Genomic DNA, 17,865 nt, shown 5'->3' with positions numbered 1-17,865 from the left:
TGCACTCCTCGTCATAGCATCTTGATGGCCAGGTTCACGCACACTACTCTGAAAAACGATACGTTTTCTTTCAAAAACAAAATGCACTTTACTGTATGTTGACAATTCTGATTTTCAAATGTAGTGGTAAAAGTCGGGTTGCAGCCAAGCAAGTCCTGAAATTGGTGATTCGAGTCTGACTTGAGTTAAGTCATGCGATTCAAGTCCCCCACCTCTGCTACTCACCATCACAAACTCAGTCCCGTTAATACTATAAGGGGAATGGGATGCCTTCCTAAGGCTAAAATCAATGACTAGCTTCTTTATTTTGGATGATTCTCACAGATCTCAATATTGAGGTTTCCGTCCTTCCCTGCCCACAACTCGCAGTCCAAAAACGGCAACGTCCTCGTCAATGTCTTCCCAAGTGTAAAGGATGTTTCTGTCCTCAAGAGTTGCTGTGTTCAATTGAAAAATCTACATTGTAGACTTTGATTTTAACCCATGTGTAGCGATTATGGATGAAATAAGAATTGTGCTTAATTTAGAAGGAAACGATGAGTTGGAAGCGGCGCCTGCCTCACTTCCGGGTTATCGTAATTACATTGTTATAAATCAAGATATTTGATATATATGAGGGGCACCACGTCATATTTTTACAAGTATAACTTGAGGCGAAATTACGCCAAACCTTTTTAATCAGTCTCTTATCGGAAGGTGGCTACACTTAAACTTTGAGTTCTAGTCTTTCCAGAGATTTCGTTCCGACCCCACTCACACAAAACAATGATGCAAATTGTGAATTTTATAGAAAATGTAATAATCAAAAGGGGTTTCTACAGGATAAAACACAGACAAAGACAAAGCAAACAAGGTACAGACGAACATTGGCAAAGGAAGGGATTTGTGACCTGAGATTAGCAGAATGGACGTGTAGTGAATGCATATAGCTGAGGACTCCTGTTCTCGTTAATTTAAACCCAAATATGTACTATTCTGTCCTTTTAGTAGAGCTCAATGTTGGATTTACGTGTCTGGAACTTGTTTGAGGCAGGCGAGTCAGATCTCCCGAGTGTTCGGCCGGCCCGGTCCGCACCGCGAACAGGTGGATTCGACGGAAGGGAGGAAGGAAAAAACCGACCTCGCACAAAAACTCGACCTCGCACACCAGCTCGGGCTCCTTCCCAGCCAGAGAAGTGACATTCCACGTCCCTAGAGCCAGCTTCTGTAGGTGGGGTTCAGATCGCCAAGGTCCCTGCCTTCGGCCACCGCCCAGCTCACACTTCACCCGACCCCTATGGCCCCTCCCACAGGTGGTGAGCTCATGGGAAGGGGGACCCACGGTACCCTTTCGGGGTGTGCCCGGCTGTGCCCCATTGGTGTAGGCCCGGCCACCAGGCGCTCGTCTTCGAGCCCCACCTCCAGGCCTGGCTCCAGAGACCCGTGGTATTTTGTTAATCTCAAAATTGGGATTGTGCCAGATTGGGGAGGAAGAAGAAGAATAATCACCTTTATTGTCATGAACATGCACGCATGCACACGGAATTTGTTCTCTGCATTTTACCCATCACAGTGACACATACTCATGTTCGTGGAACACACTGGAGCAGGGAGCAGCTGAAGCGCCTCGGGAGCATTTCGGGGTATCAGTGTATTGCTCAAGGACACCACAGCCGTGAGTCCGGGGGATTTTGGAGGATGGTCCAGTCGGGGTCTTGAACCTAGGTCCCCCACGGTGGCAGTCGATGATCTTAACCATTGGGCCACGGCTGCCGGTGATATGGTGCTGCCTGAGATTGCGTGGGTTCTAGACTTTTCCACCAAGCTGATGAAGTGGCTCCAATAATCGGATTCTTAAAACAATTGTGGCGTTTGAGACTTGTGCTGATAAATGGGAGGTCTGAAAGTTTGGTGCTATTGCAGTCTATCTGTTCTTGTTCCAGCCAAGATTGTTGTTCAGCATTAGGATGTAACCATTTAATGAGGTACTGTATTTGGCTAGCTAAGTAATAGTGTTTGAAGTTGGGTGTGTCAAGTCCCCATTCTCTTTTACCTTTCTGAAGGGTAGCTAGGCAGATTCTATTTTTCTTATCTTTAGAGTAAAATTTTAAAATGGGTTTGAATGTGATCATTGAAAATAAATAATTCGTGGTCAATTTTTCATTTTTACTGTATCTATACGCCCTAAAAGTGAGAGAGGTAGGCTGTCCAACGTTTTAAATCATCACTAATTTTTTACAGTCGAGGTATGTGATTTAAATTATTTAGCGCTGTACATTTTACTGAGATATTAATGCCTAGATATTTGATATTCCCCACCGGAATAGGAAGGTTTGTATTGTGGTCCGCATGATTCCATGAGTTCGTCGTTATAAGGAGTACTGTAATTTCTTGTGTATAATGCACATTTTTTCCCCAAAAAAATGGTCAAAAGCCAATGAAAATAAACTTTCACATTTTGTAAATGTATGCCCCCATCTAGAGGTTATGAAAAAGCTGTACACTTTCATTCCAATATGAAACTGCCACCTAGACGTTATGAGAAAGGTGTAGCCTACACTTTCATTCAAATATGACAGGGTTACGTGACTGAATATATGTACAGTTGTGCTCGTAAGTTTACATACAATGGCAGAATTTGTGGGTTTATTTATTTATTTATTTATTCATTTATTCATTTAATTTGAATCCCATTAAATCAAATTAAATGTGTTTCGCCTGGCCCTTCATGTTTTCTTTCAAGAATTGTACCCATCTTACAAATTCTGCCTTGGTAACCAAAAAATTTACTTAATTAAAGTAGGGCTGTGAATTTCAAAATAAGAGCAAGTAAATAAAACTATTACGTGTTCAAATAAAGTGCTTAACTTCAGAATAATTATTTGAAAAAACAAACAAAATACAGATACTTCATGTTTTGATCATATCGGTAGAAGCAAAATCATGCATTGTAAAAATGCATTATAAATAGAAGGATTTTCCAGAATTTTGACATCAACTTTGGGGTTGCGTATTATACATGGGTGCACATTATACACGAGAAATTACGGTAACTTGGAATTATATTGGCTGTAACGTATGTATGTGGGGGATGGGTAGGAGGCCTTGGAATTCCGGACGATTATGTATGAGGGCTCAGACAATTGAATGTAATTGACAGTGAAACCATGTTTAACTATTTACATAGAACATCGATGAAATTATGTATTGGTATTAAAGGGTACATTCTGATAATGTACTCAGTAATGTGCCACAGACGCTAGCTGTAACGTGTGTGTGTGTGTGTGTGTGTGTGTGTGTGTGCGTGTGTGTGCGTGCGTGCGTGCGTGCGTGCGTGCGTGCGTGTGTTTTCATGAGAACAGACTCTCGACGACAAGTGGCATTGGTTCACAGTTTGTACAAGAGCATGTAAAAAAAGATAAAAAAATCATGATTATGTCTTCACATCATTCTTTGAAGTATATTAATTTCAACAACAACAACCAAAGAGTAAGTAGTTTCATGTAGCCATCAGAACACCACCACACACCATTCAGTGTTTTGTAACCGGCAGATATCTTCGCCATCAAACCCGGCGCTGTTTCCAACAACTTCAAATGCACCTTCACTATTGTCATCCGTTTCATATGGCTCAAGCCATTAGGGACATAACACATTAGCATCATTGCTGTCAATACCACGTTCTGTTTCGATTTCAACGGAAATATCGCTGATTTCGTCGCTGAAGTCACAGGCAAAGTTTTCCTCGTGCTTGTCCATGCTTGTTTTACAAGCGTCGGCCACTGCTCCCTCTGGCGAAAGCGTTCAACCGCTGACGTCACAACATGGCAGCCGGATTATGAGGTAGCTGTTTGAATGCCCAGACGGTGATTTAGTTATTATCATCAGACTCTACGAATGAATAGCCATGCGTCTCATATCATGTAAATTGTTTTTTTTTTAGCTATATACAGTGGGTACAAAAAGTTTTCAGACCCCCTTAAATTTTACTTTGTTATATTGGAGCCATTTGTTAGTCTTTTTCAAATGTCTGTGTCTTGTTTTTGATGGTTTATGGCGTTGATTCGATTAGAGTCTGCGTGTGACGTTGCATCTCGCCAGCCTCTCTGGTTAACATCGGAGGGGACCGGCGGAAGTGCGAGGCTGGGGTTGCCGGGAGGCATCTTTTGCGTGGCATGTCCACTACGCGTGTCATCAACATACCTGAACCAGTGGCTGGGCTTAGTTCCTCTGAAGGAGTCCAGCGTTCCTCTTTCCACTTCTTCCATTTATATATTTGCCACAATGAGGGAAACTGTTGAGCCCATAGACCCGCCGTGTTTTTGCTTGTAGAAACACTTGTATTGGAAGTAGATCGCATAACTGGCTTGGAATGAGGTTAGTTCTGTCCTGTAAACTGGATTGTTGAAGTCATTCATTGTCGACATCAATGGCCGCAGTGATGGGAATCCATCTGAACAGCAAGGGGATGTCAAAAGATACCATGGTTTCATCTATGCCAAGTCTCAGGTTCCAGACCTTGAAAGTGAAGTCTGTGGAGTTTTGGACATGGTGTTTGGTATCGCTGACCAGTGGTGTAAGAATGGTGGCTAGATATTTGTCAATGTTGAAGGTAGGGGGAGGAAGTTGATGCTACTGATGATTGGTCTGTGAGGCGCTCCTTCCATAATAATTTTAGGAAGTCCATCAATGCAAGGTGTCGCTTGGGCCACTTCTTAACACATTCACTGCTATTGATGGCTTTAGAAGTCAAGTATCCATGTTAACTGGGAAGGCTGGCAGTGAATGAGTTAATTTAATAAATATGAGAAATAATAGTGTTGTTTAAACGCCGGAAGTAGAGTGAACACTGGCTCGATTAGCTGCCACTGCGCTCTGGCTTTTTTGTGTTGATTTCATAATTTTATCAGAACTTTGCAGCTGATTTTTTTACTCTTTGTTGAACATGGTTTTGTGAGACTGGTAGCTGTGGTCCATTGCCATGCGATCAGTCTACAAGTACTGTGTGCCTAGACTGTACCCGTTTTGTGTTGGCGTTCCACTCACCTGGCTACTGCTGCTCGGAACCCTTGGCCCGTTCATCATGTGGGTCTACAAACCTGCTGTGATATTTATGCTCATCTGGATTGTCCTCTCATTCCTATTAAATCCATCATTGGCGATCATCCAGTACTTGAGCTCCCCCAACTCAGGTCTTAACCGATTATCCCGCCGCCAATATTGCACCACTGCCCGGACATCGCTCGCCTCCCCATTGGAAATACATCCATCGTGGAGCCAGACGACTCTACCACACCGACAACTCCACTGCCATAAACTCATTGTCATCCGAGAAACAACAGGAGAAATGTGACCGCAGTGTTTTAGCTAGTGTGGCCAAAGCGTACTCCAACGAGAAACGCAATGTACTATTTATTCAACATCCGCTCACTCACGGGTGTAGCGTATATTGGTGTTAAAGAAAATGTAATTCATGTGTATAGGTGTTGGACGATAACGCTTGCGTTCTCCTTCGTCCCTAGGGTCCGTTTCAAGTGAGACGGTATGCTGTTGCAACTAAAGATGTTTAGTTAGCATACAAATGGGGCACCACGTCATTGATTAGCTTACATTAGGACGAGACGAAAAACCTCGTGGATCAATCTTTTTCTGAAAGGGTTGCCACAGTTATGTAAATTGGTTCTCGATTGCAGAGGTCAATATCTTTGCCTCAAACACACACAGTACAAAATAGGATGCTTAATATAGAAAAAATATTATGTGAAACTACAGGGAAATTTGGGGACAAATGCAAAGGGACGTTTCTTTGTATTAAAAGACAAGAAAACATAACAGCAGAATATAGAGTGAATGGCTGAGCTCATGAGATGAGCGTGAATTGATACGTGTTGAGAGAGAATAAAGTTGGGACTCGTAAGATTGTAAAACTAACCCCAAGCTACTATACACCAATTTGTACTTATTCTGGTAAATGCTGCAATGTTTACTCACTATTGATGGATCACCCGGTTACCAGTCCGGAGGTGCTCTTTCTCGGCGTCCCAGGAGGGAATTAGGCAGTTTGAGTCGAGGAAAAAGAAAAACGAAAAGGACTACAAAAATGAAAATCGGTGGTCACGCGAGTGCGGGAACTTGTGCTCGTAACATTTCCTGCCGTTTCGACGCGCTGGGGGCCCTCGCTTTTTACGCTTGGTTGAGAGGGTAACTTGTGGTTGGACCTTCTCTGGTCGGCTGGGGGAAAAAAAAGGAGGCTAGGCAAACAAAAGCACCACCGTAGGCTTCGCATTGGACCGAGCCTTTCTCGTGGACCGGGCGATCACAAAGAAGAAAGTGGTAGGGGAAAGGGATGGCCGGAGCCGAAATGGTCAGAGTCGAGCGCAGGAGTTGAACAAGAAGCAAGAGAATGAGACAAAGGAAGAGTCTGCCTTTATATCTTTGAGTCGCAGGAGAAAGAAATCACGCCCCCGAATCGGATTTCCATCCTCCTGGAGCTGTCACCTAATCGTGGTGAAGGGGTTTGTGTGTCCCAGTGATCCTAGGAGCTAAGTTGTCTGGGGCATCACGCCCCTGGAAGGGTCACCCATCGCAAACAGATCCTATGTGAGGGACCAGACAAAGCATGGCGAAAAGACCTCTATGATGAACAGTATATATGGATCTCAGGGTGGGGGGCTTGGTGGCCGTGTTGCTGCGTCCTGGGCCTGTGTTCTTCTCTTCCCTCGCCCGGGGTGCTCCGGTGTGGTCGTCGCCCCTCTCTCCCTCGGGCTGTGTGGGGTCCACGGCTGAGTTGGGGCTTATGGTAGGGTGTCAGCACCTCCTGCCTTGGACGGGCCCACCTTCTGGGCCCTGTTCTGGTCACTGGGCTATGGGTCGGTTTGGGGGTGTGGGGTTTAGCTGTAAGGTGGGGAGGGGCTTCCCCCCTTTTCTCTGTGGTCTGCCAGCCGGTCGGGCTGGGCCGGACCCGCTTTAGTCTTGCCTCTTACTTCACACACACTGCACATTTTTAGTTCTCACAATGTACATCGTCCGCACATTAGGCACACTCACATCTCATTCAGGGTCCCCTGGGGGACTGCCATTAGGAGTGATGGGGTGGGCGCTGGGCCGGGTGCTGGGACATCTGTGCTGGTTTCCGGTCTGGCCTTCCCACCCCCCCTTCTCTGCCCTGCCGATCTTCCAGTTTTAATGCATCATACACCCGTCTGTGGGGGGAGGGCAGTGTCGGGCTGGGGAGGACACTCGGCCAGGTGTCCCAGCACTCCGGCCTGCTCTCTGGCCCGCCATGCCTTTCCCCTGCGGATTTTTAAATGCACCATATACAGTCGCACATCATTTGGGGAGCTGGTTGGGCTGGGTGGGCGTGACAGTTACAGGTCATTATTGCCCTGCGGCCGTCTCGCCTCACCCCCACCAGTCTGTACAATTTTAATGCACTACACCCCACCGTGAGGTACAGGGATAATGTTTGCCAGTCGGGGACCTGCTCCGTGCCTCTCACCGTGGGCAACTCCAGAGTGGAAAAGAGTCCACCTCCTCTCAAGAGGACTGGTACCAGAGCCCAAGCCATGTGTGGAGGCGAGCCCGACTAAATCTCGCTATATATATCTATAGCGAGTCAGAACTTCTCGACCTCACACACCAGCTCGGGCTCCTTCCCAGCCTGAGAAGTGACATTCCACGTCCCTAGAGCCAGCTTCTGTAGCTGGGGATCAGATCGCCAAGGTCCCTGCCTTCGGCCACCGCCCAGCTCACACTTCACCCGACCCCTATGGCCCCTCCCACAGGTGGTGAGCTCATGGGAAGGGGGACCCACGGTACCCTTTCGGGGTGTGCCCGGCCGTGCCCCATTGGTGTAGGCCCGGCCACCAGGCGCTCGTCTTCGAGCCCCACCTCCAGGCCTGGCTCCAGAGACCCGTGGTATTTTGTTAATCTCAAAATTGGGATTGTGCCAGATTGGGGAGGAAGAAGAAGAAGAATCACCTTTATTGTCATGAACATGCATGCATGCACACGGAATTTGTTCTCTGCATTTTACCCATCACAGTGACACATACTCATGTTAGTGGAACACACTGGAGCAGGGAGCAGCTGAACCGCCCCGGGAGCATTTCGGGGTATCAGTGTCTTGCTCAAGGACACCACAGCCGTGACTCCGGGGGATGTTGGAGGATGGTCCAGTCGGGGTCTTGAACCTAGGTCCCCCATGGTGGCAGGCGATGATCTTAAACATTGGGCCACGGCTGCCGGTGATATGGTGCTGCCTGAGATTGCGTGGGTTGTAGACTTTTCCACCAAGCTGATGAAGTGGCTCCAATAATCGGATTCTTAAAACAATTGTGGCGTTTGAGACTTGTGCTGATAAATGGGAGGTCTGAAAGTTTGGTGCAATTGCAGTCTATCTGTTCTTGTTCCAGGCAAGATTGTTGTTCAGCATTAGGATGTAACCATTTAATGAGGTACTGTATTTGGCTAGCTCAGTAATAGTGTTTGAAGTTGGGTGTGTCAAGTCCCCATTCTCTTTTACCTTTCTGAAGGGTAGCTAGGCAGATTCTATTTTTCTTATTTTTAGAGTAAAATTTTAAAATGGGTTTGAATGTGATCATTGAAAATAAATAATTTGTGGTAAGTTTTTCATTTTTACTGTATCTATACGCCCTAAAAGTGAGAGAGGTAGGCTGTCCAACGTTTTAAATCATCACTATTTTTTTACAGTCGAGGTACGTGATTTAAATTATTTAGCGCTGTACATTTTACTGAGATATTAATGCCTAGATATTTGATATTCCCCACCGGAATAGGAAGGTTTGTATTGTGGTCCGCATGATTCCATGAGTTCGTCGTTATAAGGAGTACTGTAATTTCTTGTGTATAATGCACATTTTTTCCCCAAAAAAATGGTCAAAAGCCAATGAAAATAAACTTTCACATTTTATAAATGTATGCCCCCATCTAGAAGTTATGAAAAAGCTGTACACTTTCATTCCAATATGCCATTGCCACCTAGACGTTATGAGAAAGGTGTAGCCTACACTTTCATTCCAATATGACAGGGGTACGTGACTGAATATATGTACAGTTGTGCTCGTAAGTTTACATACAATGGCAGAATTTGTGAGATTTTTTATTTATTATTTATTTTTTTATTTATTCATTTTAAACATGACTGATGACTGGACAACAACCATCATTAATTTCTTTATGGTTATTTTTTGTTGAGTGATAATGCTTTTCTGAAATCCTTGTCAGTTTAATTTGAATCCCATTAAATCAAATTAAATGTGTTTCGCCTGGCCCTTCATGTTTTCTTTCAAGAATTGTACCCGTCTTACAAATTCTGCCTTGGTAATCAAACATATGAGCACAACTGTGTGTTTTCTAATTTACTTAATTGAAGTAGGGCTGTGAATTTCAAAATAAGAGCAAGTAAATAAAACTATTACGTGTTCAAATAAAGTGCTTAACTTCAGAATAATTATTTGAAAAAACAAACAAAATACAGATACTTCATGTTTTGATCATATGGGTAGAAGCAAAATCATGCATTGTAAAAATGCATTATAAATAGAAGGATTTTCCAGAATTTTGACATCAACTTTGGGGTTGCGTATTATACATGGGTGCACATTATACACGAGAAATTACGGTAACTTGGAATTATATTGGCTGTAACGTATGTATGTGGGGGATGGGTAGGAGGCCTTGGAATTCCGGACGATTATGTATGAGGGCTCAGACAATTGAATGTAATTGACAGTGGACCCACGTTTAACTATTTACATAGAACATCGATGAAATTATGTATTGGTATTAAAGGGTACATTCTGATAATGTACTCAGTAATGTGCCACAGACGCTAGCTGTAACGTGTGTGTGTGTGTGTGTGCGTGTGTGTGCGTGCGTGCGTGTGTTTTCATGAGAAACAGACTCTCGACGACAAGTGGCATTGGTTCACAGTTTGTACACGACCATGTAAAAAAAGATAAAACAATCATGATTATGTCTTCACATCATTCTTTGAAGTATATTAATTTCAACAACAACAACCAAAGAGTAAGTAGTTTCATGTAGCCATCAGAACACGACCACACACCATTCAGTGTTTTGTAACCGGCAGATATCTTCGCCATCAGACTCGGCGCTGTTTCCAACAACTTCAAATGCACCTTCACTATTGTCATCCGTTTCATATGGCTCAAGCCATTAGGGACATAACACATTAGCATCATTGCTGTCAATACCACGTTCTGTTTCGATTTCAACGGAAATATCGCAGATTTCGTCGCTGAAGTCACAGGCAAAGTTTTCCTCGTGTTTGTCCATGCTTGTTTTACAAGCGTCGGCCACTGATCCCTCTGGCGAAAGCGTTCAACCGCTGACGTCACAACATGGCAGCCGGATTATGAGGTGGCTGTTTGAATGCCCAGACGGTGATTTAGTTATTATCATCAGACTCTACGAATGAATAGCCATGCGTCTCATATCATGTAAATTGTTTTTTTTTAGCTATATACAGTGGGTACAAAAAGTTTTCAGACCCCCTTAAATTTTACACTTTGTTCTATTGCAGCCATTTGTTAAAATCTTTTAAGTTCATTTTTTCCCGTCATTAATGTACAAACAGCAACCCGTTTTGACGGGGAAAAAAACGTAATTGTTGAAATTCTTTCTGATTTATTAAAAAAGAAAAACTTAAATCTCACACAGCCATAAGTATTCAGACCCTTTGCTGTGACACTCATATATTTAACTTGGGTGCTGTACATTTCTTCTGATCATCCTTGAGATGGTTCTACACCTTCATTGAAGTCCAGCTGTGTTTGATTATACTGATTGGACTTGATTAGGAAAGCCACACACCTGTCTATATGAGACCTTGCAGCTCACAGTGCATGTCAGAGCAAATGAGAATCATGAGGTCAAAGGAACTGCCTGAAGAGCTCAGAGACAGAATTGTGGCAAGGCACAGATCTGGCCAAGGTTACAAAAAAATTCTGCTGCACTTAAGGTTCCTAAGAGCACAGTGGCACCCATAATACTTAAATGGAAGACATTTGGGACGATCAGAACCCTTCCTCGAGCTGGCCGTCCGGCCAATCTGAGCAATTGGGGGAGAAGAGCCTTGGTGAGAGAGGGAAAGAAGAAAGATCATTGTGGCTGAGCTCCAGAGATGCAATCGGGAGATGGGAGAAAGTTATAGTAAGTCAACCATCACTGCAGCCCTCTACTAGTCGGGGCTTTATGGCAGAGTGGCCCGACGGAGCCTCTCCACAGTGCAAGACACATGAAAGCACACATGGAATTTGCTAAAAGAAACACCTGATGGACTCCAAGATGGTGAGAAATAAGATTATCTGGTCTGAGGAGACCTAGATGGAAATTTTTGGCCTTAATTCTAAGTGGCATGTGTGGAGAAAACCAGGCACTGCTCATCACCTGTCCAATAACAGTCCCAACAGTGAAGCATGGTGGTGGCAGCAGCATGCTGTGGGTGTGATTTTCAGCTGCTGGTACAGGGAGACTGGTTGCAATCGAAGAAAAAATGAATGCGGCCAAGTTACAGGGTTATCCTGGACGAAAACCTTCTCCAGAGTGCTCAAGACCTCAGACTGGGCCGAAGGTTCACCTTAAAAAATGACAATGATCCTAAGCACACAGCTATAATACCGAAGGAGTGGCTTCAGAACAACTCCCTGACTGTTTTTGAATGGCCCAGCCAGAGCCCTGACTTAAACCCAATTGAGCATCTCTGGAACGACCTGAAAATGGCTGCCCACCAACGTTCACCATCCAACCTGACAGAACTGGAGAGGATCTGCAAGAACGAATGGCAGATGATCCCCAAATCCAGGTATGAAAAACTTGTTGCATCATTCCCAAAAAGACTAATGGCTGTGTTAGCTCAAAAGTGTGCTTCTACTAAATACTGAGCAAAGGGTGTGAATACTTATGGCTGTGTGATATTTCAGTTTTTCTTTTTTAATAAATCTGCCAAAATGTCAAAAAAAATTTTTTTCTGTCAATATGGGGTGCTGTGTGTACATTCATGTGGAAAAAAAATTCCGTAATTGATTTTAGCAAATGGCTGCAATATAAAAAAGTGACAAATTTAAGGGGGTCTGAATACTTTCAGTACCCACTGTATATTGCTGTGTTTTTTCGAAAGCCTTCTCATCCTTCACTTTTGTGATACTAAAAAATCTTTTCCAACAGACAAAGTTACGACATCAGTATTGCTGCCCAGGTGGACCAGACTGGATCAAAGTCCAGTAACCTCTTGGATTTAAAGAACCCCTTTTTCAGGTGAGTTTGTAACTAAATAAAGTTAACAGGCTGTATTAGATACCATTTGGTGAAACGCAGCGGTGGGTGGGTTGCATGGCTGGTGAGGCACTGAGAGTCAACAAATTTACAGTACGAGCCAAACAAAGTGGTGTATTTGCCATTAAATTAGCTGACATTTAAAACTGGTAAACTGGTATTTTTCTGACCTTATGTATACAGCAGGTCTTTAATCTCTGGCCTGTGAATATTCTGAATCATTCAGGTCATTGTTTTCTCAGGGCATTGAGTCGATCGCAACTGGACTGTTTCGCCTTATCTAAGTAGATTCAGGTTAATCTCAGGCGTTTGTCTTCCTTTGTTAATTATGCCCTATTTTGATCAGTAGTCCAGTTTCGAGAAATTTTTAAGGTTAAATATAGATTGGGTGCGGAAAGTATTCAGACCCCCTTAAATTTGTCACTGTTATATTGCAGCCATTTGCTAAAATCATTGTTCATTGTTTTTCCTCAACGTACACACAGCACCCCATATTGATAGAAAAAAACTGAATTGTTGACATTTTTGCAGATTTATTAAAGAAAAAATGAAATATCACACAGCCATAAGTATTCAGAGCCTTTGCCGTGACACTCATATATCAGGTGCTCCCCATTTTTTCTGATCATTCTTGAGATGGTTCTACACCTTAATTGGAGTCCAGCTGTGTTTGATTATATTGATTGGACTTGATTAGGAAAGCCACACACCTGTCTATCTATATAAGACCTTGCAGCTCACAGTGCATGTCAGAGCAAATGAGAATCATGAGGTCAAAGGAACTGCCTGAAGAGGACAGAGACAGAATTGTGGCAAAGCACAGATCTGGCCAAGGTTAAAAAAACAATTCTGCTGCGCGTAAGGTTCCGAAGAGCCTCCCTAATCCTTAAATGGAAGACGTTTGGGACGACCAGAACCCTTCCCAGAGCTGGCCTTCCGGCCAAACTGAGCAATTGGGGGAGAAGAGCCTTTGTGAGAGAGTTAAAGAAGAACCCAAAGATCAGTGTGGCTGACCTCCAGAGATGCAGTTAGGAGATGGGAGAAAGTTCTAGAAAGTCACCCATCACTGCAGCCCTCCACCAGTCGGGGCTTTATGGCAGAGTGGCCTGACGGAAGCCTCTCCTCAGTGCAAGACACATGAAAGCCCGCATGGAGTTGGCTTAAAAAAAACTAAAAACAAAAAACAAAAAAAAAACTGAAGTACTCCAAGATGTTTAGAAATAAGATTCTCTGGTCTGTTGAGACCAAGATAGAACTTTTTGGCATTAATTCTAAGTAGTATGTGTGGAGAAAACCAGGCACTCCTCATCACCTTTCCAGTACAGCTTCATGGTGGTGGCAGCATCATGCTGTGGGGGTGTTTTTCAGCCGCAGGGACAGGACGACTGGTTGCAATCGAAGGAAAGCTAAATGCGGCCAATGCACAGGGATATCCTGGACGAAACCCTTCTCCAGAGTGCTCAGGACCTCAGACTGGCCCAAAGGTTCACCTTCCATCAAGACAATGACCCGAAGCACACAGCTAAAATAGCGGAGTGGCTTCAGAAGAACTCCGTTACTGTTCTTGAATGGTCCAGCCAGAGCCCTGACTTAAACCCAATTGAGCATCTCTGGAGAGACCTGAAAATGGCTGTCCACCAACATTCACCATCGAACTTGACAGAACTGGAGAGGATCCCCAAGGAGAAATGGCAGAGGATCTCCAAATCCAGGTGTGAAAAACTTGTTGCATCATTTCCAAAAAGACTCATGGCTGTATTAGCTCAAAAGGGTGCTTCTGCTAAATACTGAGCAAAGGGTTTGAATACTTATGACTGTGTGATATTTCAGTTTTTCTTTAATAAATCTGCAAACATTTCAACAATTCTGTATTTTTCTGTCAATATGTGGTACTGTGTGTACATTTATGAGGAAAAAAATTAACTTGAATGATTTTAGTAAATGGCTGCAATATAACAAAGAGTGAAATATTTCAGGGAGTCTGAATACTTTCCGTACCCACTGTATACTGTATATCTTTCCATGTTTGGCTTTCATCTGAACAAAATTTTAGAATACACTGGCTACAACTGCCACCTAATTTTCCCCACAACACACTAACAAGTTTTTCATCATCTTGGAGGAAATCTGCACATCCGCAGTAAGAAGATGGACTGTCCATTGAGGAGGAAGGGCAGGGGGGCATCTGAAACGATCATGACAGATTCAACATTTTTTAAGATTATTAGCGTGTAAATTTAAACCAAAACCAAAATAATTGCATTAAATCTAGGTCAGAAGTCAGAAACATTTCTAATCAGTTTTGATGAGACGTTTGGGCCTGTGGAAATTCCGGGACCCCAGCCAATTGCCTGTGTTTGCCTAATGGTAGTCTTCCTTTGTGAGGCAAATTACTGTGTGCCTCACCTTGTACGCTTATTTGCGGTTTTAGGCGATCAGATGAATATTTAACACAAACGTTTAATTCAGCAGCCTATGGAAAATTGGAATTCATATTAAAAGTGTCTGAAAACATATTAGAGACGTGAACAGGCACTTGCCCATAGCCCTCCTCTCTTGTAGTACCGTAATATTATGAAGAGATGGTGCTGTTACTTTGTGCTATTTCTTTTTCCCATCTGAGGTCAGGCTGGCTGCTGGCTACAGCACTTCATGTCGCACATGTATTTGAGTAGGAAATACATGTCGCACATGTATTTGAGTAGGAAATACAAAGAATCAGCTATTTTCGCTCTGAGATCAGTATTGGATTCAAATTTCAAATATTTTTATTTCATCTTTTTATTTTCCTCTTCATCTTGCTGTCTCCCCTGACCCCTTGTCCTTGATACCATTAAACAGAAGAGGTGAGGAGTATGGAGGGTTGTTTGTGCCAAAATAGAATAAAAAGCCAATTAATTAGATAATTAGAATATCATTAAAATTAAATGTAATTATAATAAAATTGCCTATTAAAATTGTGAAATACGTGATGACCTGATTTAATATTTTTTTCAGGACCAGGTCATATATTTTATGACTTTTAATTTTATTGAACAGCATTTTTATTCATTTCATGGCATTTGTATTTAAGAATGGTGTTTTTAATGATTAAATCATATTTATTGGCTTTTTATTTCATGATATTGCATTGAAAAGTGCGATTAAAACATGAAATTAAACATGATCTCACTTATCAAGAAGACAGGCTCAGTGATTTGAATGGTTGAACTGAAAGGTACGCAACGCTCACAACAAATACTAATGTTGCCCAGTCCCAACAGTCTTGTTGGAGGCAGCTACTGTAATTTAATGGTGAAGAAACTGCGGTGTGTTTAGCCATGTGGATTTATCAACTGGCTATGACCGACATGGCAAATGGACAGATGCAGTTAAACCAATCAGATTATTGAGCCTGCCAACCTCTTCCTTGATGGGTTCATTTCATCCTGCATCTCATGATGTTTTTCATGGCACTTTTCAATGTTCTGCAGTATCATAGAATAAAAGGCTATTTTAAAAAATCATTTTATACACAAATGTGAATTAATTGTTTGAATTAGAGCTGTGCGATATAACGATATATACCGTATATATGTCGTAGTGCCATAGAAAAAATGTCTCTCATACGCTATACCCCTCTGTTTATCTTTTTTAACTTTTTTTTTTCCATTTCCCTCACTACTAGTCAGGTAATCAATCCTGTAGTTTCTTTTCAACCGCTTAATAATATGCTTACACCAAGCGGCAGTGCCCCCCAATGCCCGCTCGCCGTGGACTGCGTAGAAATGCAATGGTCAACCAGCAGCCTCTCCTAGCGAAGTAACGTTGCTGAGCTGCGGGGAGGGGAGCAGGGCCCCCGAGGTGCACTCTTAGTTCAATGATCAATGTGCCCTGCAATGGACTACGTGGAACACAACAATTTATATACTGTCGTATTTTTTGTTGTTTTCTTTTTTTTTTTTTTAAGGCTCATACTAGGCTAGGGATGAGCAACAATTCATTTGAGATTGGGATTTTTTTTCCATTTTATTTTTATTTATTTTATTTTATTTTTAAGATGTGGTAGAGGAAATGTGGAGAGCGCCCACACTCGGATTGGCACCTAGAATATTTATTTTTTAAATTATAAATAGGATTCCTCTACCATAACAGAGCCAGTTTTAACGTTCACCACTAGATAGCAGACATCGCTTACTTTAGGGCCAAATCTCCATCAGAGAAGAAGAGTGGTGATGCCATGATCAGCAGAAAGTAATGACGCAAAGGCGAAAAGCTGCGGTAAGAGAAAAGTCGAGCAAGAAAATGGCAATCCCAAGTGGACCTCTGATAGCACTGACAAAAAATTCTGGCCCCCACACTTATTTAAGTTGCCCATCCCTGTACTAGACTGTTTATCTGCGGTGCTATGACTACTCAGCTTCTGGTGCCAAAGAAAGGGAGTCGGAGGTAGACTATCACTTAGCTCCTTACTAGACATACTTTTCTTTTTAACTACAAGTTTACCAAGATCCCCAGAAGAGGACCGCAATATACTATCCGTGTGGAACCCATCAACAAACCTTCAGTTCAGTGGTGGAATTATGTCAAACCACCACACAGGCCCTCAGAATTCACCCATAGTCAAAATCCCTGTGCCTAAGAGGGATGGTAGCCCAGCCTGGTGGGTGTGGGTTGGGGAGGAGAAAGGGCACGCGGACCTGTTGCCCACCAGGTTCGAAACCATGCTTGGGGAAAAGCGAGCCCACCAGGTCGACATTGACGTGGACGAACCTTCTTTCAGGAACTGTGAAAGGCTCAAAGGCGGGCTTGCTGTGTCGATGCACCTTAACTAGCTGACAGGCCATGCACCAATCTACCCAGGTCCTCACATCATTCTTAAGGCCGTGCCCCACGAATTTCTGCGAAAAAAAGCCCCGGGTGGTATGGCTGTCGGGAGGAGCAGGGTCTCTGCTCAACCCCATGCCGCTGTCCAGGTGGGTGTAACTACGTGTTGGGTCCAGAACCTCAGTGGTGAAACGATGGGTAACAAAGAAAGAAACGGTTTGCCGCCTCTGGTCGAGCTCGGGTTCAACGGTAGTAGAGTTGGCAAACGTTTGTGTCGGAGAAACATTAAACACTGCATATTTATACCAGGCTGGCGGGGGGTCCGGCTGTGATGAACACCACCGCTCTGTGGAGCTCCCGAGCACTGGGACAACATGGTAGTATCATCATCAGTAATCCCACGAAGGGTGAATTGCACCTAAGTCTATGCGAACCACACTGCCGCGGATGTCTCCCAAAACTGGCAGTTTCAGAATAACAGGGTTATTTGTCATATTCGATTCAATAACTCTCTCTTCAGAACTGACGTCGGGGTCACCACTGAGGTGCCGTATAAAGGGAATCGGAGCTGGAGTATCACTTAGCTCATTATGGGAAATACTTTTATTTTTAACTGCGAGCCAAGAACCCCGGAAGAGAACCGGAACTCTGGCACACTAAGTTATCCATTGAATAAATCAACAAACCCTTAGTTCCGTGGGGAATTATGTGAACGCACCACAGGCTTATATCAGTTATGACTTCACGGCGTTGCATGCAAAG

The 17,865-nt window shown here is 43.4% G+C and overlaps 1 protein-coding gene across 6 annotated transcripts in view; it reads left to right on the top strand.

Annotated features, from left to right (window-relative positions):
* carm1 (coactivator-associated arginine methyltransferase 1) overlaps positions 1–17,865 on the top strand; it is a 167,508-nt gene that overhangs the window by 89,759 nt on the left and 59,884 nt on the right. For all 6 annotated transcript variants that reach the window (XM_061700023.1, XM_061700026.1, XM_061700022.1 and 3 more), the window contains one exon: positions 12,190–12,279. In XM_061700023.1, coding sequence (XP_061556007.1) covers positions 12,190–12,279 — 90 coding nt within the window. The remainder of the gene's footprint in view (positions 1–12,189; positions 12,280–17,865) is intronic.

The sequence above is a fragment of the Phycodurus eques genome, chromosome 16, assembly GCF_024500275.1.
Source record: "Phycodurus eques isolate BA_2022a chromosome 16, UOR_Pequ_1.1, whole genome shotgun sequence".
In the NCBI taxonomy this organism is placed as follows: Eukaryota; Metazoa; Chordata; class Actinopteri; order Syngnathiformes; family Syngnathidae; genus Phycodurus; species Phycodurus eques.
Note: the sequence above shows the minus strand (reverse complement) of the source record. Positions and strands in the feature narration are given on the sequence as shown.